Raw genomic sequence first — 27,999 nt, 5'->3', positions numbered from 1 at the left:
TTTTACTTTGTCCAAGTTCTTGCCTAACACATTCACACGAAGATACTCTCAGAGCTAAGATTAGTGCTCCCAGATATGCTTGCAAACACACTGAAACATTCAGATCTATACTCCTTACTCTTTACTGCACTTTATTTGGTTCTATTTACTCCGTTTTAACCATTACTCAACATTCATACCGCTAGTAAATGGATCTAAAAAGAGTTTGGTTAAGATGTGTGCTCTTGACCGTTTCATACAAACATGTTCACACTTCAGAAGCTTCACAGAAAGTTGTCTCTTACTTTATTATATGAATGATTATTCAATGGAAATGCTTACCAGTTGACTGGTACCATAGCAATAATTGATTCAAGTCAATGGTTTTGGCTCCCCTCCCCTCCAGTATGTCATCTCTCTAGTTGGGTGTGTATTTTTATGACACCTGTCTCCAAAAAATAATGAATGGTTCAGATTTATTTTCTAAAATACAATCATTTTTAACCATGGTCAACAATAACATTTTTTCTCTCTTGTGATCTCCATTGGCCAGACAAGACTTCCTTCCTCCCCTTCACCTTCCAAATCTGCCAAGAAATGATGGCATCATCATCTTATTCTTCTGAGAGTAATTCACAGTATCCATGTCCTCAACGGAAGTACAAGTACGATGTGTTTCTAAGTTTTAGAGGCAAAGATACTCGCAGAAATTTTACGAGTCACTTGTATGAACGTTTGGATAACAGGGGAATAATCACCTTTCTAGATAATAAAAGGCTAGAGAATGGTGATTCCCTCTCAAAAGAACTAGTGAAAGCTATAGAAGAGTCTCAAGTTGCCGTAATCATTTTCTCAAAGAATTATGCTGAGTCGAGGTGGTGCTTGAATGAACTAGTGAAGATCATGGAATGCAACGTGAAAGATGGACAATTAGTCATACCAGTCTTCTATGATGTGGATTCATCACATGTTCGAAACCAAAGTGAAAGCTTTGCAGACGCATTTACCAAACACAAATTGAGGTATGAGAATGATGATGAAGGAATCCAAAAGATGCAAAGATGGAGGACTGCTCTAAGAGATGCCGCAGATTTAAAAGGATATGATATCCGCGATTGGTGAGTTTGGATGCGAAAAGCTTATTCTTGTCTCTCTTATCTGTATATATCAATAATGTTGTAACTCTTTTTGTAGGATTGAATCTGAATGTATTGGGGATCTTGTTAATAGAATTTCGCCCAAATTACGTGAGACTTCTTTATCTTATTTGACAGATGTTGTGGGAATAGATGCTCATTTAAAGAAAGTCAACTCCCTTCTAGAGATGAAAGCAAATGATGTTCGGATTGTGTGGATCTGGGGAATGGTGGGAGTTGGTAAAACGACTATAGCTAGAGCTATTTTTGATTTACTCTCATCTAAATTTAAATTTGACGGGGCTTGTTTCCTTCCGTACAATAAAGAAAACAAGTATGAAATACATTCTCTGCAAAGTATTCTTCTCTCTAAACTGGTTGGGGAAAAAGAAAGTGTGCATGATAAGGAGGAAGGGAGGCACCTGATGGCTCGTAGACTTCGTTTGAAGAAGGTTCTAGTTGTGCTTGATAACATAGATCATGAAGACCAATTGGATTACCTTGCAGGGGATCTTGATTGGTTTGGTAATGGCAGCAGAATTATTGCAACAACTAGGGACAAACATTTCATAGGAAAAAACGATGCTGTATATCCTATGACTACACTACTTGAACATGATGCTATTCAGTTGTTCAACCAATATGCTTTCAAAAATGAAGTTCCAGATAAGTGTTTCGAGGAGATAACGTTGGAGGTAGTAAGTCATGCAGAAGGCCTTCCTTTAGCCCTGAAAGTGTGGGGTTCTTCCTTACATAAGAAGGATATACACGTGTGGAGAAGTGCTGTTGATCGAATAAAGAGGAACTCTAGTTCAAAAGTTGTTGAAAACCTCAAAGTAAGTTATGATGGGTTGGAGCGTGAAGATCAAGAGATATTTCTAGATATTGCATGCTTCTTAAGAGGGAAAAAACAAACCAAAGTCAAGCAAATTCTTGAGAGCTGTGATTTTGGAGCTGATGACGGATTGAGGGTGCTAATTGACAAGTCTCTTGTGTTCATCTCTGAAAATGATATAATTCAAATGCATGAGTTAATACAAGAGATGGGAAAATACATAGTGACATTGCAAAAGGAAAGGGGAGAACTCAGCAGACTATGGCTCACTCAAGATTTCGAAAAATTCTCAAATGCAAAAATACAAGTAAGTGGGGGCCAAAACTTACCTTATCAATCCTCGGTCTGTTAGGCACTTGTTCATCGATTACTTTTTGTTTGAAAGATGACAATTACTGGTTTTATTTAAATTACAGTTTCCTTCTATCACAATGTGAAAAACTTTTCGACTCGATTTTAAAGAACTTCTCAAGAAAATGTACTTCTTTACAAAATTAATTGCTCAAAGTATTTCTCTTAAGCAACATATTTCTTGAGAAAGACCTGACTAATATTGTACCTTGATTTTTCTAGTGGCACTAGTTATTCAAGAACTTCAAGTGCAATAGTAAATAAACGGAACATGAGAAATTTGGCATTGCGAGAAGTGAGAAAGTAGTCATACTGAGTGCGGATTTTATTTATGCAGATATTTGAAGTTATACTTTGTAGACTAATGATTCTTTTGTCAGGGGACCAAGGCAATCGAAACAATCTGGATACCAGAAATTCAAGACCTAAGCTTTAAAAAAAAGGCCATGAAAGACGTGGAAAAGCTTAGGATATTATACATCAATGGTTTTCATACACATGATAGCTCCAACGATCAGTACCTTCCCAGCAACTTGCGTTGGTTCGACTGTTGTAAGTATCCTTGGGAATCATTGCCAGCCAAATTTGATCCTGACATGCTTGTTCATCTTGATCTCCAGCAGAGTTCACTGTTTCATTTATGGACCGGAACAAAGGTAAAATAACTGAATTCAATTTTATTTTTATTTTGATCAAATACATAGATAGACACTCAAAGTTGACAATAACTTTTGGATATACATCTCAACTGGACCATAGATACACCTTTTATTGATGAGTTAATGGTCAAAAACACACCTAATGTATCCCGATTAGACTTTTTAAAGAATCAAATACTTTTATCTTTAGCCAGGGGCAGATCCAAAGGCTTATTACAAGTTCACGTGAATTTAGTAGCTTTTGAAAAACGAAGAAGAAATGAAACACAATAGTTTGTAGATTCACAAATAGCCACTAGCCAAATCTAAATCCACCCTAATTATATGATTATTCTTTTACCTAACATTTCTTATTTTCCTACCTCATTCTTTTACTGTTTTGAATAGCAGAAATTTCCTTTTCTACGGAGGCTGGTTCTCAGCCGCTGTGCTAACTTGAGGCGAACACCAGATTTCTCGGATATGCCAAATTTGGAGTATTTGGGTCTAAAAGAGTGTACCAATCTTAAAGAGGTTCACCATTCCTTGAGATGTTCCAAAAAACTCAATAAGTTAAATTTGAGAGACTGTAAAAGCCTCGAGAGTTTTAGCTATGTTTGCTGGGAATCTCTTGAATGTCTATATCTACAAGGTTGCTCTAATTTAGAGAAATTCCCGAAGATCCGGGGAAAATTGAAGCCAGAGATAAAGATTCAAGTGCAACGTTCTGGGATAAGGAAACTACCATCAGCTATTATTCAGCACCAGTCTTGTCTTACAGAACTAGATTTGATTGGCATGCAAAACCTTGCAACACTTCCAAGCAGCATTGGCGAGTTAAAACGTTTGGTAAAGCTAAAAGTGTCCGACTGCTCAAAACTCAAAATCTTGCCAAAAGAGATAGGTGATTTAGAAAACCTGGAGATACTTGAGGCCAGATGTACTCTAATCTCACAACCTCCGTCTTCCATCGTCCGCTTGAACAGGCTTAAAGTTTTGACTTTTGCAAAACAAAAATCAGAAGTAGGCCTCGAAAACGGAGTGTACTTTTCATTCCCTCGAGTGAATGAAGGATTGCGCTCATTGGAACATCTGGATCTCAGTTACTGCAATCTAATAAATGAAGGACTTCCGATAGACATTGGATGCCTACACTGTTTGAAAGCGTTGAATCTGAGGGGAAATAATTTCGAGCATTTGCCTCAAAGCATAGCCCGACTTTGTGCTCTTCAATCCTTGGACTTATTAGATTGCAAGAAGCTTACACAACTGCCAGAATTTCCACGGCAATTAGACACAATATACGCCGATTGGAGCAATGATTCAATCTGTAATTCATTGTTTCAGAATATCTCATCAGTCCAGCATGACATCTGTGCTTCAGATTCCTTGTCACTCAGAGTGTTTACCAATGAGTGGAAAAATATCCCAAGATGGTTCCACCATAAGGGAAAAGATAAAAGTACATCAGTCGAATTGCCTGAAAATTGGTATGCATGTGATAACTTCTTGGGATTTGCTGTATGTTACTCTGGCTGCTTAATAGACACCACAGCTCAATTGTTATGTGATAAAATGATGCCGTGTATCACGCAGTCACTTGCCTTATCCAATCAGTCAGAAGGATTTCCAGAATCTGCTATTCATTTTTTCTTGGTACCTCTTGCTGGATTGTGGGATATATCTAAGGCAAACGGAAAAACACCAAATGATTATAGGCACATAAAGTTATCTTTTTCGGAAGAGTTGAAGGAGTTTGGACTTCGTTTGCTGTATAAAGATGAATCTAAGCTCAAGGCCCTGTGTGAAATGACGGGAAATAATGATGAACCAACAGAACACTGCATCGTGAAAAGGAGGGGTCAGTATGATGATGCCAGATGCTCTTCTTCTAAGAAACAAAGGTCACAGCTCTAGTATTTGTCTTTGAGAATCTGCTGCAACAACCAGTCTCTTCACAAACTTTGCAGCTCTTGTCTCTCTGCTTCTGCCGAGCCATGGTGAGTTAACTGATGTGAACAAGCTTAAACTTTTGATACTCAAATCATATCCTAGGATCATGCGATCTTAATTAAATTCATAACTTATAGTAGTCAAAATCAAGAATTTGAACTTGAGAATTAGTAAACTCTAAAATGAAAAGGTGAATACTTCAACTAATACCAAATAGTTAGTTTTCCAATTTGAAGAGATGTCGGTTTAGAAAGATAAATAGAGCTAACACTTGCTATAAGCGCTTCTTACTATAGGCGTTGAAGTCAGTCTGCCTGAGTATGTAAACTGTGTGGTTGATGATAACAAATAAACCTTCTACATCAGCCAATTTTTCTTCCTGCTTTACCAATCCAAGAATTTTCATGTATTGTATCGGAAAAGAAATGTTGCTTCTAAAGTTCTATGCTATACTCAAAATTGTTTTTTCGACTTGTTCATTTATGGTTCTTCTGTTTACATATGCCTAAAACTCTTTGGCTCTGTGTGTGATATTTGACCATCTATCAATCCCCTATAGGCGGCGGAAAATGGTATATTCTCAACTTGATTTGTAGTTGCTTCTATGTCAACATTAGTTCCTTAGGTAAGGGAAACATTGTCTGAGTTCTTCATCTGATTATGTGCTGCATTAGTATTACATTAACAAATTGGTCAATTCTATAATCAAATAATGTTGTGTATTCTTCTTTGGATTTTCAAAAAGATAGAAAATCTTTTAGGCCTCATTTGTTTGCACTTAATGGAGGTCAGAATCTTAATTAGTCCATTAAGTTCATTTATTTTATTTTTGGAAAAATCTCTTAATGGGTCTGAAGAGATCTGAACGAATCAGATCTGTAGGACATTCTTAATAACATTCAGACTCATTTGATAAGTTATTAAATAATAAATTGTAGCTTTCTACTTTAGATGTGTCTTTTTATCTCATAACTAAAAACTCTATTTTTCACTTTTCTCAATCATATACCATTTTTCCCAACCGGTAAGTTTTCATAAAAATTTCTTGTATTGATGTGTGTCAAGAACACTTGGTCGCAATAATATTTTTGGTGTATTGTTGTTTATCAAGGCTTTTGAATGAAAAAATAGTACTCCAAATCATGATTATTAGAACTTTTTTTAAATCAAAAGTGATACATTTTGTTGAAATGAAAATATAATAATATTTTATTAATATAATATTCATATGTGTATTCAGAAGCGGTGATTTATTATTTGATAACTTATTTAAATGAGTCTGAATGTTGTTAAGAGACTCCTACAAATATGATTCATTTAGATCTCTTCAGACCCATTAAGAGACTTTTTAAAAAATAAACCAAACGAACTTAATGAGCTGAATCTGAATAACTAAAATTCAGACCTAAAACTCAAATGTACTTAATGGGCTGAATCTGAATGATTAAGATTTAGACCTCCATTAAGTGCAAACAAATGAGGCCTAAGTGTGTTTGTTTTTAAGGACTGAATCTTAATTATTCAGATTCAGTTCATTAAGTTCGTTTGTTTTATTTTCTTATAAGCCTCTTCATGGGTCTGAATATATCTGAAAGATCTGTAACATCCTCTTAACACCATTCAGACTCGAAAATAAGATTTCTATCTTAATTCAACTACATCACAACAACTCATGAAAGTTGTTTTCTTATTTAATTAATGTTAATTACATGCTTACCGTTATAATTTCCTTTTTTCTTATTAACTTAATATGTCATTTACTTTCATAAATCAATCAATATATTTGAATTGATAAGAACTCCCATCATATAATATTTAGCACGATTTCAGAAAATAAAAAATATTAGTTGTTTGATCGATAATAATAATAAATGTCTATTATAAAATAATATATTTTCCTAAACAGTATACTACTACTCTATATAAACTATTTTATATTGCATTATATTAAATTCTCAAAGTTTTTGAGTGCAAAAGTAGTCTTATTAATGTTGTAACTTGATGTTTCATATTACTTTGTTACGTTAAAAATGTACAAAATTTCTATTAAAAAAAACTATTTTACTAACATGAGTTATAATATTTTATTGATATAACATTTAATTTCATAGACACATTCAGCTATTGAAAACAAACATTCACATGTTCAGATTCAGAGACAATATCTTAATATTCATATGTTTATTCAAATTTACACATTTAGATCTTAATATTCAAATGTGTATTCAGATTCAGACGTCTTAATCTTAATTAGAGTCGTCAAATAAATGGGATTGGCCCGCGAGCCTGCCCAACCCAACCCAACCCTTGAAATAAGTGGGGTTGAGCTTAATATTTTTGGCCCATCTATGAACGAGGCTTTTTAGCCCGCCCCATTTGGCCTCTTAGGACCAACCCGCAAGCCTCAGAGACCAGCCCGTGGGCTATAAATTTTTTTAATTTTTTTTATATATATTTTTAATAGTGTTTTAGTTGTAAAGATTTTATGAATAAATATTTTGAAAAACAAATAATCAAGTATTTTGTAATATCATCTTGCATGATGAATTGTAGATGAAGATGAACTTCTTAAGAAAATAATGTCACATGTTGATTCAAATGTCATCGATGATGAAAGTAGAAGAGGAGTTATAAAACGTTACTTAATAAGTCATGTAATATTTAGAAATTTAGATTTGTTAAGTATTTAGACTGCCTTGTGTTGCTGGAAATTTTTTAAACCAGCTAGTTTTTTGTGGGAGAAATGATGGAATGATCAACATTTATCCGCTAAATCTTATGTTGGCTATTATATATTTTTTCAAGTATTCACCAAAGTGTGTGATTCATAAATATATTTTTGTAAGTATTCATCGAAGTGTGTGATTTATAAATAAATTCATATATGAATTGATGTTGTGTTCATAGACGTCAAAATTCAGTACTCTTTCTAAGAGAGTAATATTGTTCATTTTTTGGTTGAAGGGTCAACCCGTCCCAATCCGTGGCCTGCTTAGGGCTGGGTTGAGCTGCTATTTTATTGATCCTTTAATTAAAAGGGTCAGCACACTCCAACCACTTAACTCTCTAGTCCGTTAGGATTGGGTTGGATTGGGACAACCAATTTTGACATCTCTAATCTTAATTAAAACAAATAAGGCCTAAGTATCATAAAATATAAGTATTTATGATTAAATTACAATTTAAATTAAAATATGATTACTAAAACAAATTAAAATTATAAATAAGAAGATTTTCAAGGTTGTCTTATTTAAATTTTAATTGAGTTTACAATAAAATTCAATTGTGATTTATAATTAGATTTATTTATTTTAATATAAGTAGTATCTTAAGGTTATAAGTTTCAATCAATTAATACACTTTTATTAATAAAAGATGTAGAGATTTAAAAAAGAAAAATGATTAAGAAAAGAAGAATAAGTCATAACAAATCATGAATATCGTTTTAACGTATTTTCTAGCTTACACACACTATAAACAGAGTGAAATCACTCTTCATACTACGCTTTACACTATATAGAATTTTAAATCGAAAATATTATAGATCTTAAGAGGTGAAACAAAGTTTTTTTTTTCTTTTAACTTTCTCGTTCATTTTTTACTCCTTTTTTTCCTTAATTTTCTTTAATTCCAAAGCAATGGTAATGGATTCTGAATTAAATTGTTTGACCGCCCTGTAAATTTTTAATCATGTAAATCTCTCTTAAAATATTTATTTGACCATGCATTTAATTTTTTTGACCATATATTTTAAATTGTTTGACTATATATTTTAGAAATTTGTCTTCAATTTTTTCAATTATAGACCAACTTTATAGAGAAATTCACTTCCACCCACAAAATTTTAATTTTTTCTCAAGACCGTCCTTGTGAATTTTTAATTAAAATTTGTAAAACTATCTTTAAATGTTTATTTGACTATACACTTGACCTGTTTGACCATATATTTTGAAAATCTCTTCAATTATTTTTTAATTATGAACCAATTTTTGAGAAAAAAATTTCACTTCTATCGATAAAACTCTAATTTTTTCTCCTAGACCATCCTTGTATGAGCAAATTACATCTACAAAAATAATAATAATACATTTATTAACTATTATTTCGATAAACAACTAAACAACACAATTTTTCTTTGTCAAGATAAGTTACGTAATCATAATTGTCTAGATAAGTTACATATTTAATCGATCGACCCGGAAAAAAAACCCAAAATAAACTAAAGCCCAAATTAGAAAAATAGCGCCAAAACACCTTTATGTTTGCAAAATCCATTTTCTCTCTCATTCATCTCTGTTGCAACAAAATTCTCTCACAAAAAACCAAAAAAGCTCTGCAAAAAGGTAAAATTCTTCTTCTTCTTCTCTGATTCTTCACATTTTTTCTGTGCATTTCATTGTATGAACGTAGAAAAATTCATTTGTGCATTGAAACCCTAGAAAAACAACGATTTCTTTTTTGTTTTCTTGATTGATATAGAAAGAAGTAGCTATGGATGGTTATGCAAAAATGAATGCTGCGATCGCTAAGGCTGAAAAGGAAGAGCGGGAGTGGGATGAGATTGATCGAATGCCGTTTGGACAGCGAATGAACTCACTGATGGGCAAGAGCAAGCGCGGTGCAAAAGCTTCTTCCAGTGGCCGTTCTACTCAAGGAACTGCACAAGGTTTGAAGTGAGTGTTTTTTTTTTTCAGTTTGATTAAGTTTTTATGCATTGAATTTTCTATTTGGGAATCAATTTTGATGAAATAGAGCTAGTTTACAGTTATAGAAATAGCAGTGAGAGAAAGAAAAAGATTCTTGCAAAAGATGTTTTCCTTTTTTTTTTTTGGCTATTTAATTGTGTTTAGGTTGCAATTTTAGAAGTAGAAAGTAAAGGGAAAAGAAAATTAAGATGTACAGCTGGAAAAAATGGAATTTTAATGAAAAAAACAAGAACGGTTGTAGTGGTTTTTAGTGTTCAGTTCATAGTTTTGGAGGTATATAACAAAAGGGGAAATTTTTTTTCAGGGAAGATAAAGCAGAGATACTGTTCGAAAAATGGAACTTGATTAAAAAAAAAAAAGATGGGAGTTTTTGTAGCTGTTTTGTTGTGTGATGTTCACAATTTTGTAAGTGAAATAAAATTAAAACATAATATTTGTAATCCACTATTTAACTGCATCTCTTTGTTATTTCTAACAATTGGAAATGTTAAGCTCATTATGCTATGTTTTTGTTTCCCCTTGTATTGCTCAAGTGTCAGACAAACAAGAAAAGAGGGTAAAGGCAGGTTAGAAAAATGAATGGTTTGTCCAATGTAGGAAGACTAAGTAATTAACCAGACAGGAGTGAAGTGGGAGGGGAATTCTAGGGAAGAAATTTATTTTGATGGATACAGGAAATGACGAAGGGAAAAAAACCCTTAAAAAGCCAGTGAAAGAGTGAAAGAAGTAGAGTAACTTTATTTGGAAAATACTTAGAACTATGAGGACTACCAGACTCTTAAAAAGTCGCTGGCACATTCTCCCACTAGTGCATTCTGCTTGGTTACCGGACTAGTCCAACGTTAAAAATCTTGATCATCTAGAAATACCAAGTAGAAACTAATTTATAGAAACTAATTTATGGATATATACAAGCACGTGGCGATGTTCTCCCTAATGACAGTAAATTGACCAAAGTCCATATATACATCAATTTAGATTATTGTATAATTTTTAGTTTTTGCCACAATTGCTTTGGTGGTTATAGCTTGGTGGTACCTCTTGCTTCTTTTCTTCATTAGTCCTCTTGTTTCTTTTCTTCATTAGTTGGGAAAATGTTTCAAAACTTTTTCCACAGAAAGTCTTTCGATTTAGTCATCCTTGTTGAGTCTCCCGCATCGGCTAAGAGGCGGGGGACTTGCTCTCTTAATATGGAGTGAGCAATTCTCATCTCTTGAGTTAGCTTTTGGGGTTGAGTTAGACCCAATGTCCATTTTCTTTATCGTGATATTAGTGTCGAACCCATCCCAGTTCTTTGTTTCATTGATGTTGGGCCCCCATTTGTATTGTTCATGCTCTGGTTGGCAGGTGGGGTTGTCGAGTCTCCCACATTGGCCTAGGGATTGGGGAATTGATCTCTTTATATGGCTTGGCAATGAACTAATTTTTAGGGTTGAGTTTGACCCAATATTCATTTCTTTATCAATCCTTACAAAATTTTCTGAAAAAAGTGGCGTATATTTTGCATTTAATATTGGTGGTAACATGTGCAGGTCTTCAGTTGATGCCGCTGTGAAAAAGGAAGATGAATGTGATTCACAGGTATTAATCCCAATATTCATTTCTTTATCAGTCCTTAAATTGACTGACTTCTTGTAAAGGCGTCCTTGACTACAAATTTATTGTGCATACATGAGGGGATAGGGATACAAATTACTTCCCTAAGATGACCAATGTGCACTAGAGACACAACATTATTGAAAGTTTAGAATCTAATGGTACTGTTTAGAGAATGAGGTGGATGGTAGAAATGCAACTTTTAATTTTGATGAAGCACTCTACACTAACTCTAACCATTGGAGACCAGAGTGGTCTGTAGAAAATATGCCTGCAATCTCGGAGGAGGAAGGTATGTGGATGCAAATACAATTGGATGAAGAGGATATTATGTGAGTGATCAGGGAATGTAATGGGGACAAAGCGCTGGGACCAGATGGGTTTATATGAGGTTCTACAATAAATGTTGAGGAAGATTAATTAGGGCAATAAATTTTTTCACTTCCATGAGTTTTCTGAAAGAAGTTCAAATGCCTCTTATATTGTGTTAGTCCCTAAAAGAGCTGGAGGAAAGGAGGTGAAGGATTATAGGCCTATAAGTTTGATTGGTAACTTCTATAGATCGGTGTCCAAACTTTTTACTAACAACCTTAAAATTGTTGTGAGTAACTGGTCTGCCCTTCCTTGATAGCCTTTGCGAGAGGAAGGTAGATTACAGATGCATCACTCATTGCGAATGAGTGCCTTGATTCTAGACCTCGACAGAAAAAAACTAGGTATTTTGTGTAAATTGGATATTGAGAAGGCGTTTGACACTTAATCGACATGTTAAGGCAAGTGGTTTTGGGATAAAATGGATGATTTGGATCCACTTTTGCATTTCTATAGTAAAACCGTTCATCATCATCGATGGATCCCCTAAAGGTTTCTTTGTCCCAGGAAGGTTTAAGACAAGGAAAGCCTCTCTTTCATATATGTCACCTTGGTTATGGAAGGCCTTAGTAGAATGTTTGCGCAGAGTTGCAAGGATGAAATGAGGTTTTACTTCAAGTCTGAGTATCAGGGAGAAATGAACGTAACACACCTTTTTTTGTACAGAGTTTTGTCGAAGGATCTTGCTAATAAACTGAAATTATTATGAGTAAGTAAGTTAGTATCACCTACCCCGTTGGCCTTAAGAGGGTAAGGCAGATTACATTTGCATCATTCATTGCAAATGAGTGTCTTGATGCTAGAATCCGTGGAAAAACCAGGTATCTTGTGTGAATTTGGTATTAAGCGTGTGCACTGGAATTTCAACATGTTTAAATGTCAATGGGTTTTGGGAAAAAAAATGGATAACTGGTTCCCATCTGCATTTCCACAGTTAGCTGTTCTTTATTATCAATGGTTCCCCCAAAGGTTTCTTCGCTGTGCAGAAAAAATTATTAAGGAAGTGTTTGACAATGTGCACTGGAATTTCAACATGTTTAAATGTCAAGGGGTTTTGGGAAAAAGTGGATCAACTTATTCCCATCTGCATTTCCATAGTCAAGCTGTCCTTTATCATCAATGGTTCCCCCAAGGTTTCTTCGTTATCCAGACAAGGAGAGCCTCTCTCTATTTTTTTTATAGCCTTTGTTATGGAAGGCCTTAGTAGAATGTTAGTGACGGTATGCAAGGATGCAATAAATGTATTAATCCAAGTCTCAGGTTCAAGGAGAAAGTGCACTTCACACACCTTTTTTATGCAGATTCTCTGGTTTTCTGTGAGCCAAGAGAAGATTTTTACTTGCATGTGATTCGTTTAATCTTTGAAGGAGTCTCTTGCTCCGTATCAATAATTCCCAAGAGTGTTTTTTATTGGGTTAATGATGTCTGAAGCATACTGGAAATGCTGGTATACTGAGGTGCATCAGTAGGTTCTTTCCCTAATAATAATTTAGGCTTCCTTGGAAATGCATTTTGGAAAATAAAAGTTCCTATATGGCTTCATGCTGATGATTTATGTTACCTTTCAAAAGATGTGTTCTGAATTGATTCTTCAACCAGAAATATGTATCTTCAACATGCGCGACTGCAAAGTTCTTATGCTTGATCAAAATATTTGCACTCCACATCTGTGCTAAATCTTGTTGCTACTTATCTATGCTCAGCCTCCATTGACATGGGTTTGCGAACAATATGCTACAATTTTTAGGTACTCGGAGAATACTTTTTCTTAGCTTCTCGGGCTAATAATTTTTGGGCTGGATTATAAGCAATAAAAGTAATTAGTAATGTTCTGTAGGTTCTTTTTTCCACTGTCATAATTATGTTTTTACATCTTGCAACTAAGGCAGTTCTCCTTGAAGCTTGGCCATGAAAGTTGGTATATGTTTGACCTTAGCTCAGGGAAGAGCAAGGGAACATCCCTCTTGGTTGCTGGTTCAAATCCAGCAGGTCGAATCCTATATTTGTTTCAGAACATCTTTACATAACTATGTTAGTCTGCTATGCGATTTTCCTATGTGATTATTTGGCTCAATTGATTTACTGCATTCCTTGAAGGAAAACAGGATCATTAGCTTAATAGGTGTCCCTTTCTCTTTATCTCTCATGGATGTTTGGTCCGGAGAGAAGAAATATGGAAATTGTCTTTTTAATAGTTCCGGAAATACTTATTTACCAGTATCTTTCCCCAACGAACTGCTTTATTTGTTGGACTATTCTCCCAGAAGAGCAAGAAAAAGTGGAATTTAATGTCAGTGAAGTTACTGCCTGTTTCATATCTTGTTATGTCCTTTTTTAATTAGTCAACTGAAGTTGCCAATTTCTGTATGTTGTGCAGGATAACCCTTCCAATTTTTCCAGCGTACTCATGGATGACAAGATTTCTCAAAGTGCTGGGAAAAAGAAAGTTGGTTCTCCTTTATCCGATCTTGTACATGTCAAGGTTGAACCTGTGGGTAACAATATGGTTGAAGCTACTGTGAAGAATGAAATGGGTAATTTGCCCAATAGTAGCATGGTTCAGGTGAAAAGTGGAGTTGGAATTACCTTTGAGTTTACTGAAGACGAACTGGATAATATGGCGTTATCTGAGCGAATGCAGCTGTACTCTAAGAGAAGGGCTCCTTCTTTCAAGATAGGTAGAGTTGTAGAGTGCTCAAGCGAAATAGCTTCTTCCATCTCTGATTGCGCACCCATTTCAGCTGTGCCAGCCAATCCACTAAAAGTTTGCCCGCCACGGAAACAAAGGAAGACTGCCACGTAAAATTTCTTTTTGCTGACTATTTACTCTATATATGTATATATCAATTTGTATATGGCTGCATTTACTATGGATGGCCACCGAAACCTCAACAGACACATGCTAACATGTATGTGTATGTATTTGCGTATACTGTACACATTTAATCCATATCTTTTTCCTACAAACTGCAGAGATTCAGTTCAAGCAGCTATGGAGGAAGATGCTCCTGGACTCTTGCAGGTATTTCCCATCAAATTGCCTAGTTAAAAATCAGATGGCTCATAGTATTGATCTTTGCAGGTATTACTTGAAAAAGGTGTAAGCATCGATGAGATGAAGCTTTATGGGAAAAATGCGAGTAATGAGCCTCTTGATGATTTGTCCTCTGAAAAGAACTTCTCAGAGCTTCAAGCTGTTATATCTAAGGTATGCCATACATGTTCTCATGATCTTTCTCGTCACTAATTGAGGAGGAAAGCTGCCTACATTCATAAGTGTCTGGATTACCTGTTTCCTGCTGAAGCATGCTGTAGATTTTAGTCATTCAATGATCCGGAAAATGTTACTGATGGTTAGTTCAGGAATTAGATCCGTCTTGAGTGTCTTTTCAATTGTATGATTCAGTTTAGAGGCTTTCAGGCAGTATTTAATTACTCAATTGTAATAGACTTATTCTTGAAATCTATTTCAATTATGGTTTTAGTTTACAACTTCCACTTTTCAAATTTCATATGATATGATATGCCAATGTTAGCTTGGGATCACGTAGAGAGAGGTGTGTTCTAGATAAATAAAGTGATAGACATGGAGAAAGAATTGAATGCATTTTGATATATTTTATTGTGAAGCAGTGATTTTAAGCTGTAAACCTTTTGTTTTCTTTTGTGAAAGTCATTCATGTCAATTAACGAAATTGTCGAAGTGATCATCAAGACTTAAGGATTGAAATGGAAGAGAAAATAAGAGGGAACTCGACTTAATTATTCCCTCAAGCTATTGGGGGTTAAAATAACCGAGTTTACATGTCCTAAAAAGGGAGAAAATGTATGCAAATCCATACCTAATTACAATAGGAGTAAATTAGGTTACCTATTATATACCTTCAAGCTGGTGCATACAAATTATATGTACCAAGCTTGCTATAGATATAACTTGTTCGGGTATCGGCTTGGGATTTGGTGAATATGTGTGCAAGCTGATCACTTGACTCACAAACCTTGTGATGATGTCTACTGAGAGGTTGAGAGTACTTTCTCTCTTAAAAAATGACAATCAATCTTTATGTGCTTGGTCCTCTTTTGAATCTCTGGATTCGATGCAATGTGAAGTGCAACTTCACTATTGCACGCAAGTTCCATTTCTTTATTCTCTCCAAATTCCAACTCCTTCAACAGTTGCTTGATCTATATGAGTTCACATGCCGCATCTGCTATAATCCAATATTCTGCTTCTGCACTAGATCTACCAACAACATTTTGTTTCTTACTTTTTCAAGACACCAAAGTTCCACCCTCCCCCCCGACTAGAACACAATCTATAGAGGGAGACTCTGCCCAAGCAGTATCCGCCTCGACAAAAAGTGGTCAGAAAATAGTGTAGCAGGTATAGATTTGCTTGGAATCACAAGGCTACCCTGCTAGAAAAGGCAGATCGCCGAAGTGGGAAAAGCTAGCAGTCGCCTGAAAAATCAGATCTGATGACAGGAAGTGGTTGGAATCAGGAGGAAATTGGATCAATAGCATCAGAATCAACAGGCGAGTGTATTTGAAAAATGAAACTCGCCGGAAGGTGGCTGGAACAATGCTCACACACTGGCACGTGGGTAGATCTCATCGGAACTGGCTGACTATCTGGCGGTGCATAGATGGTATGTTCAGGGCGACACTGGTTGGGGTTTGGTTGCCGATGTCTTCCGCTTCTTTACCTTATGTGCTATTGCAACTTTTAGTGGATCACACTTTCTGTTTTTCCCTATTTCCTTCATACTATTTGATTTATGATGGTGGTTCCTTAGCCAATTTGATGCACACACCTTGCTTGTTTCACCCGAGTAGCTGCTACATTCCACCAATATATGTACCAGGTAACTCTGAGCTTAGGCAAATGGGAAAAATTACCTTTCTTTTCTCTATCTAGGTTTAACTTGAAACCCCATGTTTTAGAATGCACTTAGTTCATTTCTGGTTCTTTCTTTTTTATTTTACTAGTGATCTTGCCCCTGCTTCATTCAGTCATTATAAGAACAACAACAACAACATTAGTGAATTCCCATAGACTAGGGGTCTGGGAAGGTAGAATGTACGCAAACCTTATCCCCTACAACAATGAAATCAGATCTGACATGTTATTTAACTGTTTTGAGAAATTAGATCAAATAAAGTAATTTCTTGATTCTCAAATGACTTAGAATCCAGGAATTAGATTGCTAGTTTGTTTGTTTTTCTCTACTATAAATTTGTACATCTACAAATGAATATGATTGTACAATTTGGTACCAAAACTTATACGGTATCAGAGCAGTTTTGTTCTTGTGTTGCTTATGACTAAATCAACATTTTCGGCTATGACACCCAGCGGTATCGATAGAAGCCGAGAGTTCCGTTAACAAAGTTCTGAGCAAGACAAAAACGAACTGAAGCGACGATTCTTCTCATTTGTCTATTCAACTTACCTCTCGTAATCTGAAGGACAAGGATTATTTGGAATGGGCGCAATCTGTCCTTATGACAATTGATGGTTGAGAAAACTTAATCACCTAACTAACTGGAGAAACGAGAATGCCTGAACTACGAGACCCAAAATTGATCACCTAGAGATCAGAAAACGCGATGGTAATCATTTGGCTACTTAACTCCATGGAACCTGCCATAAGTAAACCCTATTTGGTTGTTCCCTTTGCTTGGGATGTTAAGGAGGTTGTTAGAGAGACTTATTCTGATGTAGAAAATGCCTCTAAGATTTTTGAGTTAACAAATAAATTGCGGAAAGCTAGGCAAGGGGAGAGGAATTACTATTTACTATAATGAGATGGTTTTCATATGACAAGAATTAGATGAATGCTATAATGCTGAATGAGAGCGTCCCAAGGATAGCATAAAAAAATGAAAAGTGAAGAAAATGAGAGGTTTACTCAGTTGTGTAAAACAAAAATGGTATGCTCCAGGATTAACAAATCATACCATGTCATCTGACATTCTCTTGAGGGGAAGACAACTATTCGAAATAGTGTATGTCGATGATATCATACTTACAAGAGATCTGTTAGAAATGAAGGATTCAAAAAATAGTTGGTCTCAGAATTCGAGATCTAAGATTTGGGTCATTTGAACTATTTTTTTGGCATGGAAGTAGCGAGATCAAAAGAATTTATTATGTTGTCACAAAAGAAGTATGTGCTAGATCTTCTAAAAGAGATAGGGATGAGAGGTTGTCGTCCATTTGAAACACATATTCATCCGAATATTACGTTAGAAAATAAATAAGGAAATTCAGTTGGCCAAAGTCAATATCAGAGACTAGTGGAGAAGTTGATCTACTTGACACACTCAGGCTTTTGTTGTAAGCTTAGACGGTCAATTTATGCACTCTCCAAGGCAGCGCACAGGAAGTGGTTTATATGATCCTAAGATATCTAAAAAGTTCTTTGGGGAAAGGATTTTTTTTTTTTAAAAAATCATCATAGGGACATTGAAAGTTTTACAGATGGGTAGATTCTACTATTGACAGAAGGTTAACGTCTGGATCAAACTCAACATTAAGTGACAGAATTTAATGGATATTAAGGGCAGACATGTTATGAATATATCTCACTATATTTGGCGGGAATCAAAATTTATGAATGTGAAGGAAATGGATTTTAGATAAAAGGAAAAAGATTTAAGGAAATGAGATATAATAATAAGATTCAATGTTAGAAAGATATACTTTGGACTATTAAAACCAATATAAAGATTCGTCAAAATGCAAAATAGGTAGGATTTATTTGTGTTGAGACAAAGTAATATTGAATTTACCAAAATAATTACCAAACCATAGCAAAACCATGAGTCAAGTTAACAGTAACAATGTAATTACCGAAACAACTCCTAAAAAAAATACCACATCAATCTCTCACTCCATCGGTCACAACACTTTGTAGTAGGCTAAATTTTCAACTCGATGAAAACAGTGCCCCTGACCAGAATTCAAAGTAAATACCAAAATTAATCATTATAAATACGTCTTAAGTTGCTCAGACTTAGGTGCAGGTGTCCGATATGGATGCGGATCTAGAAGTCCAATCCTTCATGATCTAATTTTAAAATTCGGGGATATGAATCCATGTATGGATAGGGGTGCGGGGATTGGCCTAAAAATAATTAAAATATCTAAAAATAGAGTTATGAAACCTTAAATTATGAGATATTATATGGAGAACTTGAGGAGAATCTTGGAAGGAGATTAAAGGAAAAATAGTGACAAAAATTTCTATATAAAAGGTATTCCATTTCTTCAATTTCACCATAGTTTTTGTATTGATTGCCAAAATCGTTAAAACTGTCCGGACTTTCCCCATCTATTTTGGTCAAAGTATTCAAAATCGGTTGACCAAATCAAACACGGATCGCACACCCAGACCAATATCGTGTCGACATGGGTGCGACACCAAAAGTGAAGAGCCAAGCAACTTAGAAATACATAAACTAAATATCTTGATAGAATAAGTGAGGAACCTAACCAAGTCATGTGAAGTAATCAATTGCGTAAAAGAGATTATATCAATCCATTAATAGAGGATGTTATATAGTCAGAAACTTACCGTTCAGATTTCAAATTGCAATCAAAATAGCTGTTTCCCAAATCACGAAAAGTAATTGATACATATTTTGTCCTTTCGGTAGAGCCAAACTAAATCTTTTATTACTATACGTAGATATCTATGAGCGAGAGATATTAGAAGTTAGGGTAATTGAGGGCCTCCTAAACATGTCAAAATAATTCATTTAGACACTTCATATAAAGGTGTTACCTATTGAACATGGGAAGACTATTGAAAGTGTATGAATTAAGCACTAATGTGACAATCTGCCTCACAAATAAAGCGTATGATCCTTGGTGTATGCTAGGCGATTCCACAGACCACCAAGGGTATGCTAGACAGCTGGAAGGAGATAGGAAGAAGACACTCTACTGAAGACTGGTGGGAGTTAATACCATCTTGCATTTGGTGGACTCTATGGAAAGAAAGAATGCTAGATGTTTTGAGGACAAGACTAACAACATTGAGAAGATAAGGATGAATAGCCTTAGTCGTTTATACTTTTGGTGTAAACAGGATATGAGGGGGATATAGAACTTTTTGTAGATTTCATAGGTAATTTGTAATCTCCCTAGGGGTAGGTTTTGTTTATGCTCCTATAATCATCATCATTTGATAATGAGTCTTTTATGAATACACAATTATCCTTATTTTTTTAAAAATAAAGCATATGATTCTCACACGCTAAAGCAACAAATTATTAAATGACACGTGGAAAATAACATTCAAAAGAAGAAACTCCTTATTGAGCAATTTTTCTTCCCCTCACCCATAACTCCCGTGTTCTTTCTTTTCATAGTCTCCGCCACAACCATTTCCATCCTTCACCACTCCTGTTTTTTCTTCTTTATTTCACCATGACGACAGCCTCCACCATTTTCTACAATCTCCGTCCATCTTAATTTCACTACCACTAGTATCCTCCATCCCCGCTAACAAACTCATACCTTTATGAACCACACCATTACGTATTGTGACTTCAGTTGCCAAAATTGAAATGAATTCCCGAAAAATTCTCATAATCAGTTCCCAAATTTCGTACTTCTAGACCAAAATCAATTTTGTGCAATTTTTTTAATTATGTATGGAACATCCGCAAATCTGTTTTATCCATTTGAGAAATGCTCTTTGGCCATCACCCCTAGAAGATCTTAACAAAGGCACTTTTGCACTGATTAAAGCAAAAGAAAATACCTAGAACCATTCAGTAGACATGTATCCGTTAGCTTTAACTTTCTAGTATTTTGAGATCAATTGTTAATGAGCTTTTTATGATTTTAGTTTTCTAGGCGTACTGATGAAATTTACACTTCCATCATGAAACTAAGAAATATAGTTAAAAAGTGAAACAAATCCAGACCCATCTCAGCTAACAACACTCCTGCTACTAATGGACCCTTTTGGATGTGGTTTACATATTAGACAAAATCAAACTGCCGTGCACATGGTTACACTAAGTAAAATAACGAGAGATTTTCAACCAATACAAAAACATTGACGAAAAAACCCTAATTTATCTCTAAAGCATATGTATCAAAATATGCTAAAGGTGGAGTTAAGAAGCTTTATCTCTATCTCTTTATTGACTCTTTGCTCCTTTTGCGGAGATAAGAAAGTAGAGAAATTTCTCAACAACTTTATTTCTTCTCTTCGGTTCTACTTCTCCAACCTTTGGAACCATGTCAATTGTAGGAACAATTGTGTTTTCTTGAGCCCTGGAGACATATATGGAAAGCCAAGATCTCCTACAAGGTGTCTTGCTTTGTGTGGTTATTGGCTAAAGAAGCAGTATTGACACAGGAGAATTACACTTTGCTCTAGATTTTTTCTGTGGGAAAACTGCAGAAACACTCAATCATTTGTTTATCCAATGCGAAGTCACTGGCCAGTTGTGGAATCTGTTCCTGAGACTTAAAAACATCTCCTGGTCCATGCCTGGGAGAATTTCAGAGGCTCTATATAGCTGGGAAGAAGCAGGGACACAAGCAAAAATCAAAAGTAACTGGAGAATTGTTCCTGCCACTATTTGGTTTACAATATGGAAAGAGAGGAACCTTGGAGTTTTTGAGAATAGGGAGAGTAGTCTGCAACAAGTTAAACCGAATTGCATTTTGACTCTGTGTTTTTGGTGTAATCAAATTTACTCTAATGATACCGTCTCTATCATTGATGTCTTAGACTCATTGTAGGGATAGGTCGGTATTTTTAGAGTTCCTTATGTAAAATACAGGTTTCAGTACAGCCTATGTATTGTTCTATAGAAATAGAAACAATTAGCATTTGTAAAAAAAAACAATTGTGTTTCTTGAAGGAGGAACAACTGTAACATTTTAGGGATTAGGGAACGACAATATTTTTTTGTTGTAAGAGTAATGATTGTATATTTAAGTCGTGACTTTCGGTTTTTTGTATATTTAGTTGAAAGGGAAATTTTAAGGGAAAAGGTAAAAAGCCACAAAAAAAGATAAATAGTATTCTAGGCCTTAGAGAGTGCCATATTACCGGCCCTATGTCCTTACTAGTTACTATGCATGTTCTTTGCCGTAGACCTTCAATTAATTGTTTGTGAAGAAGAAATAGATAACATTTATTAAAATTTATACATAGGATGAACGATCATTTTACAATAATGATAAAGTTTTACACCAAATCAATTTAACTTCCATTATAGATAGCCCCAAGGTATGATGATCACAAATGCACTGTTACATCTAATATAAATTAATTGCTGGTCATAAACATGATAATGTCGAGTATATATGATCAATTGATGTGTGTTAATATAATAGCCATAGATTTATTTTTTATAAATTTGTCAAACAATTAGCTACCCTAAATAGTTTATTTTACTAAGTTTTTGTTTCTCATTTTAACTCCATTGAATAACATTAGAAGAAAATGGTAAAGAAATTATTTAAATTTTTTTGAAGGTGTTCATATCAATAAGATAAGTTGGTGTAGAAGCGCATGTTTGTTGTAATGTTTTTCCATTAGACTGAATAGTTAAGGTTTGGTTATTTAATTAATTAGTTTGGGACAAGATGCGGGAAGCGATGCAGAGATGGTCCGGGCATGTGACAAGGAAATGCACAGATGCCCTAATGCAAAGGTGTGAGAGGTCCGCTATGGATGAATCCAGGAAATATAGAAGTAGACCAAAGAAGTATTGGGGAGAAGTGATTGGGTAGGACATGCCACAGTTGCAGGTTACAGTGGATAGTGGATATGACCTTAGATAGGAAAGTGTGGAGGACACAAATTAGGGTAGAAGGATAGTAGGTAGGAATGTGTCCATACTAGTAGGTAGGAGTGTATTGTCTGTCTTGCTGTCCATTCTAGAAGTCGTAGTATTACACTTGTTTCTTGTTCTTCGATTCCAGTAATCTGTTGTTTCGTCTAGTTTGATTATAGTTTTACTACTATTTCGTCGTTTGGTACAGTCTGTTGTTACTTTTATTTCCAGTACTTCTTTTTCTAGACTGTTTTATTTAATCTTGAATGAGGGTCTATCGGAAACAACGGCTATTCTACTAAGGTAGAGGTAAGATCTGCGTACATTCTACCATCCCCAAACCCCACTTTGTGGGACTACAAACACTATGTTTGTTGTTCATTGTTGTAGTTTGGGAATTAAAAATTTAGTAGTAGAATTTGTTTAGACTCTATTTTTAATATAATTTTTTTGTTACTCACCAAATTATCATCAATATAAATGGGGTAGAATTAGGCTAAAATGGTATAAAAGACCATCAATATTTTACAGCGATTTTGGTCCTTCAACATTGTTACTCATGCTTTTATAATAATTAAAGAAATAATACATATATTAATTTTTCTGGTTTTATCTTTTTAGGCAGGGTACTAATCCATTTATTTGATTTCATGTTGTGTTAACTTGTTGTTTAGCTTTTCTCCGTCCAACGGCAGTCATTAATAAAGCTACCTCCACTCCAGCGTACAAAAGGTGAAAAAGCTAGCTATTGTTTAGCTTGTCTGTTTTCCCTCATTGAGCAGGTATAGACATTTATTTGGCGCAAACTCTAGTTGTCTATATTCATTTTAATATGTCTTTGTATCACTGTTATCTCATATGTCTTTTTCGAATTGCACTTTAGGCACGATATCTGCAGTTCCGGAAGTGGCCTGCTGAATGGGGATGGTGCCGAGATCTCCGGTCTTTTATTTTTGTCTTTGAAAGGCATAACAGGTCGGTTGTTCGCTGCCACGTTGTGTTCTAGAGTTCTCGTAGTGTTTCATGATCCATCAAGATTTATACTTATATACATGTAGGATTGTGCTGGAGCATCCTGAATATGGCTATGCAACATACTTCTTTGAACTGGTGGATTCCTCCACCATTGATTGGCAAATCAGGCGATTGGTAACTGTTATGAAGCTTACTAGCTATAGCAGAGTCAACCTAATCGAGGATAGAGCACTGACGGTATTTACCTTTGTTGCAATAATGTTCCCATTTTTATGTTGCTGATGTGGGTTTGACCAAATTTTTTGTGGCCCCTTTTCCCCTGGGGGGAGGGAAATTCTTGTTATCAACTTCCTTTGGCGTCAAATTGAAGTGAGAAATAGTTGCTTTTACTTTACCCCATAATGGTCCCTTGTGCTTGTTTTTTCTTCTTCTCTTTCTTATGAGTTTTAATATGAAATCCTGGTTCCCCTTTTGATAGAGATTTTAGGTGAAAAAGGTTGGAGGCTTAGATGATTGTTGGACTTGCTCCTCAGCAAATTTTTTCGTTGTCACTTGTTTCTTTAATCTTTATTCATGCTAAATCATTTCCGCTATCATGATTGAAATTTGGTTACTAGATAAAATAGTCCGTCTGTTTTAGCTGTAACTATTATATGTTGGTTATCAACTTCTTGAAACTGTTGCAGAACTAAAATAAATAAATAATTATATGCTCAATCTCTAAACAAGTTAAGCTTTTAGATGAAGTGTTTCAATATGGTATTAGAGTAGACAAAAGGTCACTGCCACCATAAACAAAGTTTTTCCACGTCCTTGGCATTTAAAAAAAACCAGACTTTCCTTGTGATGGGGCATGTTTCAAACCTAAAATAATAAACATAGGTGTTCTATCTCTAACAGCTTGAACTTTTAGATGAGGTGGTCACAGTCGACAGGAACAGTTCCATACATCCAGTCTAAACCAAAACGACCATAAACTTCTACTTACCCAAAATGTACAGAGGGGAGAGAAAAGGGAGGGTTGTGTTTGAAGTTGTCAAGCTAGCTAACTTTTAAAGTAGTTAGAAGATTTAGCATATTGGTGGAACTCTTAAAAACCATCATCTTAGTGTAAGCAGTCGTCATAGATCATCGAGGGCTAATTTCTGTGGTAAAAGTAGAGGACTCGATAGGAAGCGGAAGCAGGTCTGTGGGTGGACAATTATGGCCTAGGTAAAAGCAGTTGAAGTAGAACCTTTGACAGTCCTAGAAAATGTTGAGGAAGTAGGATTTGTCTGGGGTAGAAAGAGATGTAATGGTGGTAAAAGGGAGGTGCAGTTTTATGAATCAACCATTTATGATGGTGTGGAATATGCTCTATAAGACTCTGTATAAATGCACAAGGTGAACTTCCTTACATTGGTAAGATCATAAAGATATGGGTAAGTCCAGACAAGTCTAAGATGATAAAGATTCACTGGTTTTTCCAGCCATCAGAGATCTTGTATAACCTGAAGATGTAAAGGTAGCTGAGAATGAAGTATTTCTTGCTTCTGGTGTAGGCACTGGTTGGCTAATGTTAATTCTTTGGTGAACTTCATAAAGCTGCTTTATCTCATTGCATGTTCTTTGTCTGCTTTTACTAGAATTACTCAAACCATATTGTTTTATGTATATCATAAGCTATCACTCAAACCATATTTTTTTATGTATATCATAAACTATCACTCAAACCATATTTTTTTATGTATATCATAAACTATCTCTCGACTAACTCCTTATAGTTAGAGGAGTTCGATTGATCAATATATATCTATTTATGTCCACCTCGTCAATGTTAGTAAAACTCCCTTAGCTCTTGTGGAAACCCTTCTGCTTGTTTCTACACTCGTCAATGTTAATAAAACTCTCTTAGCTCTTGTGGGGGGACCCTTCTGTTTGTTTCTACTCTCGTCAATGTTAATAAAACTCCCTTGGCTCTTTTGGAGACTCTTCTGCTTGTTTCTACTTGGTTTCAGTTAATCTTCAATTGAAGATGGCCTTTGTATTGAGGGGACAAGACAACTAATTAACTTGAAGCAGATGTTATTATTTGCTGAAGTTTTATAATGATGAGTATTTAAACTAGATGCTATTAACTTGCATAGTGGTTAATAAGGTAAGATGAATAATCAAGAAGGAAATCTTAGCTGATTAATTACTAGCTGATGATCCTGTAACAATAAGTTCTCTTTGAAGTTCGTCTAAAATGAAAGTAAGAAGAAGCTAGCAGATTGATCTCTCCTATATTTCTGCTCAATGCTAATTCTGTCTCGTTGCCCGTCTGCCTTCTTATTTATTGAAGAAAAGATCAACCTTTGGTCTACGTCTCTCTAAATGATTTTTTGCTTGGGGTAATTCTTGTTGACCTAAGAAAAGGAAGAAGAATGGAAATGATAAAGGGAGGGTAATGCTCTGAATAGGTGAGGGGATTTTGAAGGTGAAATTTAGGATGAAACGAGTAAATCTTTTAGAAACAAGTTCCATCTTTTGCATGTTTAGTGCAAAGCATCAATTGCAGCCGAGTTGCCTAATTGTGATAGGAAGTTATCGTTGGAAGTATGGGAGTAGAAGAAATGAATGGAAGGAAAATGGGGAGGAAAAAGAAATTTAGAAAGCAAAGTCAGGGAGGATCTGATTGGTTTTGGAAACAAAGACAAGAATTCAGTACAATTTTCTTATGGGATCTTGTAGTAGCTTTTTCTTTTTACCATAAGGGTGTTGAAGGTTTCATTAAGCACCTATGTTTGCCAAAAGTGCACACCGAACACCTCCAAATGAGCATGGACATCAGTTGCGCTGACATGGACAACAAATCAGGTGTTGTATAACTTCATTTTCCACTCTTCAGATTCTTTTTTGACTTCCATTGATTGTGGATAGACAAGATGAGGGTAGCGAGGCTGAGATGACTCAGGCATGTGAAGAGGACACGCCGAGTGAGGAGATGTGAAAGGTTGGGTATGGTGGGTCTGATAAGAGGTAGAGGGAGGGAGGCCGAAGAAGTATTAGGAAAAGTTGATTAGACAACAGCTTACTGAGGACACGACCCTAATTGGAGGATATGAAGGTCGGAGATTAGAGTAGAAGGGTAATTAAGTAGTCAGGCTGTCTAGTTTCCCTTATCAACGGTATTGGCATTTTTCTTCTAATTTCTTCTAATTCAATTTTTATATTATTTGTTTCCATTGCTTCAGTTATCATATTATTTGTTGGCGCTACTAGTATTCTGAACTGTATTCTCTTTTCCTTCTTGTTTTTCTTGTTGATTCGAGGGTCTATCAGAAACAATCTCTCTACCCTCGTAAGGTACAGTAAGGTTGTGTACATACCATCCTCCCGAGACCCCACTTGTGGGATTTCACTGGGTATGTTTTTTGTTGTATAGGAAGATTTGCATGAAAATTTAATCTGACAAAGTTTACTCCTAGACTAAAGTGTCATGCTCTCTCCTAGTTTATGGTAAAACATATTATCCAGTTGATTGGAAGCAAGATGAAGGGAGATCATGCTTTAAGCATTGCTTTGAATTGAGGCGTAGTAGTAGTTGTTGCCTTGTTGGTGGTTATTGTATGTGTCGTAGGTGTAACAAATCCGTTGTCGGTAATAAACTTGTATCTGTATATTTGATTTATAATAGCATGTAAAGCAAATATGAAACACTTTTGGCTTTTCAGATCTGGCTCATATTATGAGGTCAAACTTGCTTGACTTGGACATTGTTTTTTTAGAGCATATGCTGCTAGATTGACTGAAAACCGCCATCTATTAAGGAAACACTTGAAGACGGATGACTTTAGACAACAAATTTCTGTGATGTTTAAGTTAAATCTCTTCGTTTGTTTCCGTACCATGATTCCCACATTCCTGTGCTCTGGCCTGTCTTGGATCCTTTTGGAATGTTCAAATCTCAGTTGATACATGTCTGAATCATTGTGGTGGTCATACGAGTGTAGTCTATAAAATAAATGTTCACAATACAAGTAGAAATGTCCTCAAATGGTCTCTCGACATCCAAACTTATTCATTTACCTTACCAACCTGTTTTCTGCTTACAATTTCAAATCTTATATCATTTTGAAAACTTTTTCATGCTTCCATTGTATGCACGCAGGTGGGAAAAGAACTTACTGAAGGAGAAGCGAGGGTACTGATGTCATATGGTTGGATACGTAACACCGGACTGGGAACGATGCTCAGGTATTGTGATAGAGTTATTCATGATAGGATAACGGAGAAAGATGGCTCAGAGTGGAAGTCGAAAATTGAGAAGTTGCTTGTGGCTGGATACAGTGGTGGTTCCATAGTTGAAAACCCTGTGGACCACAATGTTGCTCGGAATGACCCTGAAATCAAGTCAGAACTAGAGTAAAACCTAGATTTACTTGTCAAAAATCTTGTAAATGTCCATCTCTTTTGTACATACTTGAGTAGCTGGCTGTCTAAACTTAGTTTGGTTGTAAAAAAGGATTCAACTGCTTAACCCTTTAATGAAACTGCATGTGGTTACTATTTGTTTTTTTTTTTTACTTCAGATATCGTTTTATCTTTGTTATGACTAATTTTTAGGGCAATTTGTTTGGTTGTTCATAATATTTTGTCATGATTTTTTTCTCTATACTGTTTTG

At 35.3% G+C, this 27,999-nt stretch overlaps 2 protein-coding genes across 5 annotated transcripts; both read left to right on the top strand.

Annotated features, from left to right (window-relative positions):
• Window positions 1-9: 9 nt before the first annotated feature.
• LOC109118962 (TMV resistance protein N-like) lies at window positions 10-5,371 on the top strand. The gene is made up of 4 exons (XM_019211003.3): window positions 10-1,097; window positions 1,174-2,257; window positions 2,682-2,957; window positions 3,351-5,371. The coding sequence occupies exons 1-4, from the start codon at window positions 577-579 to the stop codon at window positions 4,854-4,856; spliced, it is 3,387 nt and encodes a 1,128-aa protein (XP_019066548.3). The 5' UTR covers window positions 10-576; the 3' UTR covers window positions 4,857-5,371.
• LOC101255156 (uncharacterized) lies at window positions 3,351-27,883 on the top strand. Of its 4 annotated transcripts, none has more exons than XM_069291444.1 (10): window positions 3,351-4,939; window positions 9,372-9,565; window positions 11,131-11,179; window positions 13,944-14,365; window positions 14,540-14,588; window positions 14,649-14,774; window positions 23,053-23,160; window positions 23,262-23,353; window positions 23,437-23,590; window positions 27,486-27,883. In XM_069291444.1, the coding sequence occupies exons 1-10, from the start codon at window positions 4,937-4,939 to the stop codon at window positions 27,741-27,743; spliced, it is 1,455 nt and encodes a 484-aa protein (XP_069147545.1). In that variant the 5' UTR covers window positions 3,351-4,936; the 3' UTR covers window positions 27,744-27,883. The 4 variants fall into 4 exon arrangements, with proteins under 4 accessions (XP_069147545.1, XP_019066549.1, XP_025883913.1 ...); XM_019211004.3 differs by lacking the exon at window positions 3,351-4,939 and adding an exon at window positions 9,113-9,235; XM_019211005.3 differs by lacking the exon at window positions 3,351-4,939 and adding an exon at window positions 9,903-10,003 and having other exon boundaries at window positions 9,428-9,565.
• The last annotated feature ends 116 nt before the right edge of the window (window positions 27,884-27,999 follow it).

Source organism: Solanum lycopersicum, chromosome 11 (assembly GCF_036512215.1).
Source record: "Solanum lycopersicum chromosome 11, SLM_r2.1".
In the NCBI taxonomy this organism is placed as follows: Eukaryota; Viridiplantae; Streptophyta; class Magnoliopsida; order Solanales; family Solanaceae; genus Solanum; species Solanum lycopersicum.
This window is presented reverse-complemented; position numbering and strand designations above follow the sequence as displayed.

What these genes read in the sequence shown, in the direction of transcription:
- LOC109118962 (XM_019211003.3), top strand. Translation starts at nt 577, where the DNA reads ATGATGGCATCATCATCTTATTCTTCTGAGAGTAATTCACAGTATCCA. An exon ending in GGATATGATATCCGCGATTG is followed by an intron (nt 1,098 to 1,173) that starts GTGAGTTTGGAT and finishes CTCTTTTTGTAG; the next exon opens with GATTGAATCTGAATGTATTG. An exon ending in ATTTATGGACCGGAACAAAG is followed by an intron (nt 2,958 to 3,350) that starts GTAAAATAACTG and finishes TTTGAATAGCAG; the next exon opens with AAATTTCCTTTTCTACGGAG.
- LOC101255156 (XM_069291444.1), top strand. An exon ending in AAGATGAATGTGATTCACAG is followed by an intron (nt 11,180 to 13,943) that starts GTATTAATCCCA and finishes TATGTTGTGCAG; the next exon opens with GATAACCCTTCCAATTTTTC. An exon ending in GTCTTTGAAAGGCATAACAG is followed by an intron (nt 23,354 to 23,436) that starts GTCGGTTGTTCG and finishes ATATACATGTAG; the next exon opens with GATTGTGCTGGAGCATCCTG.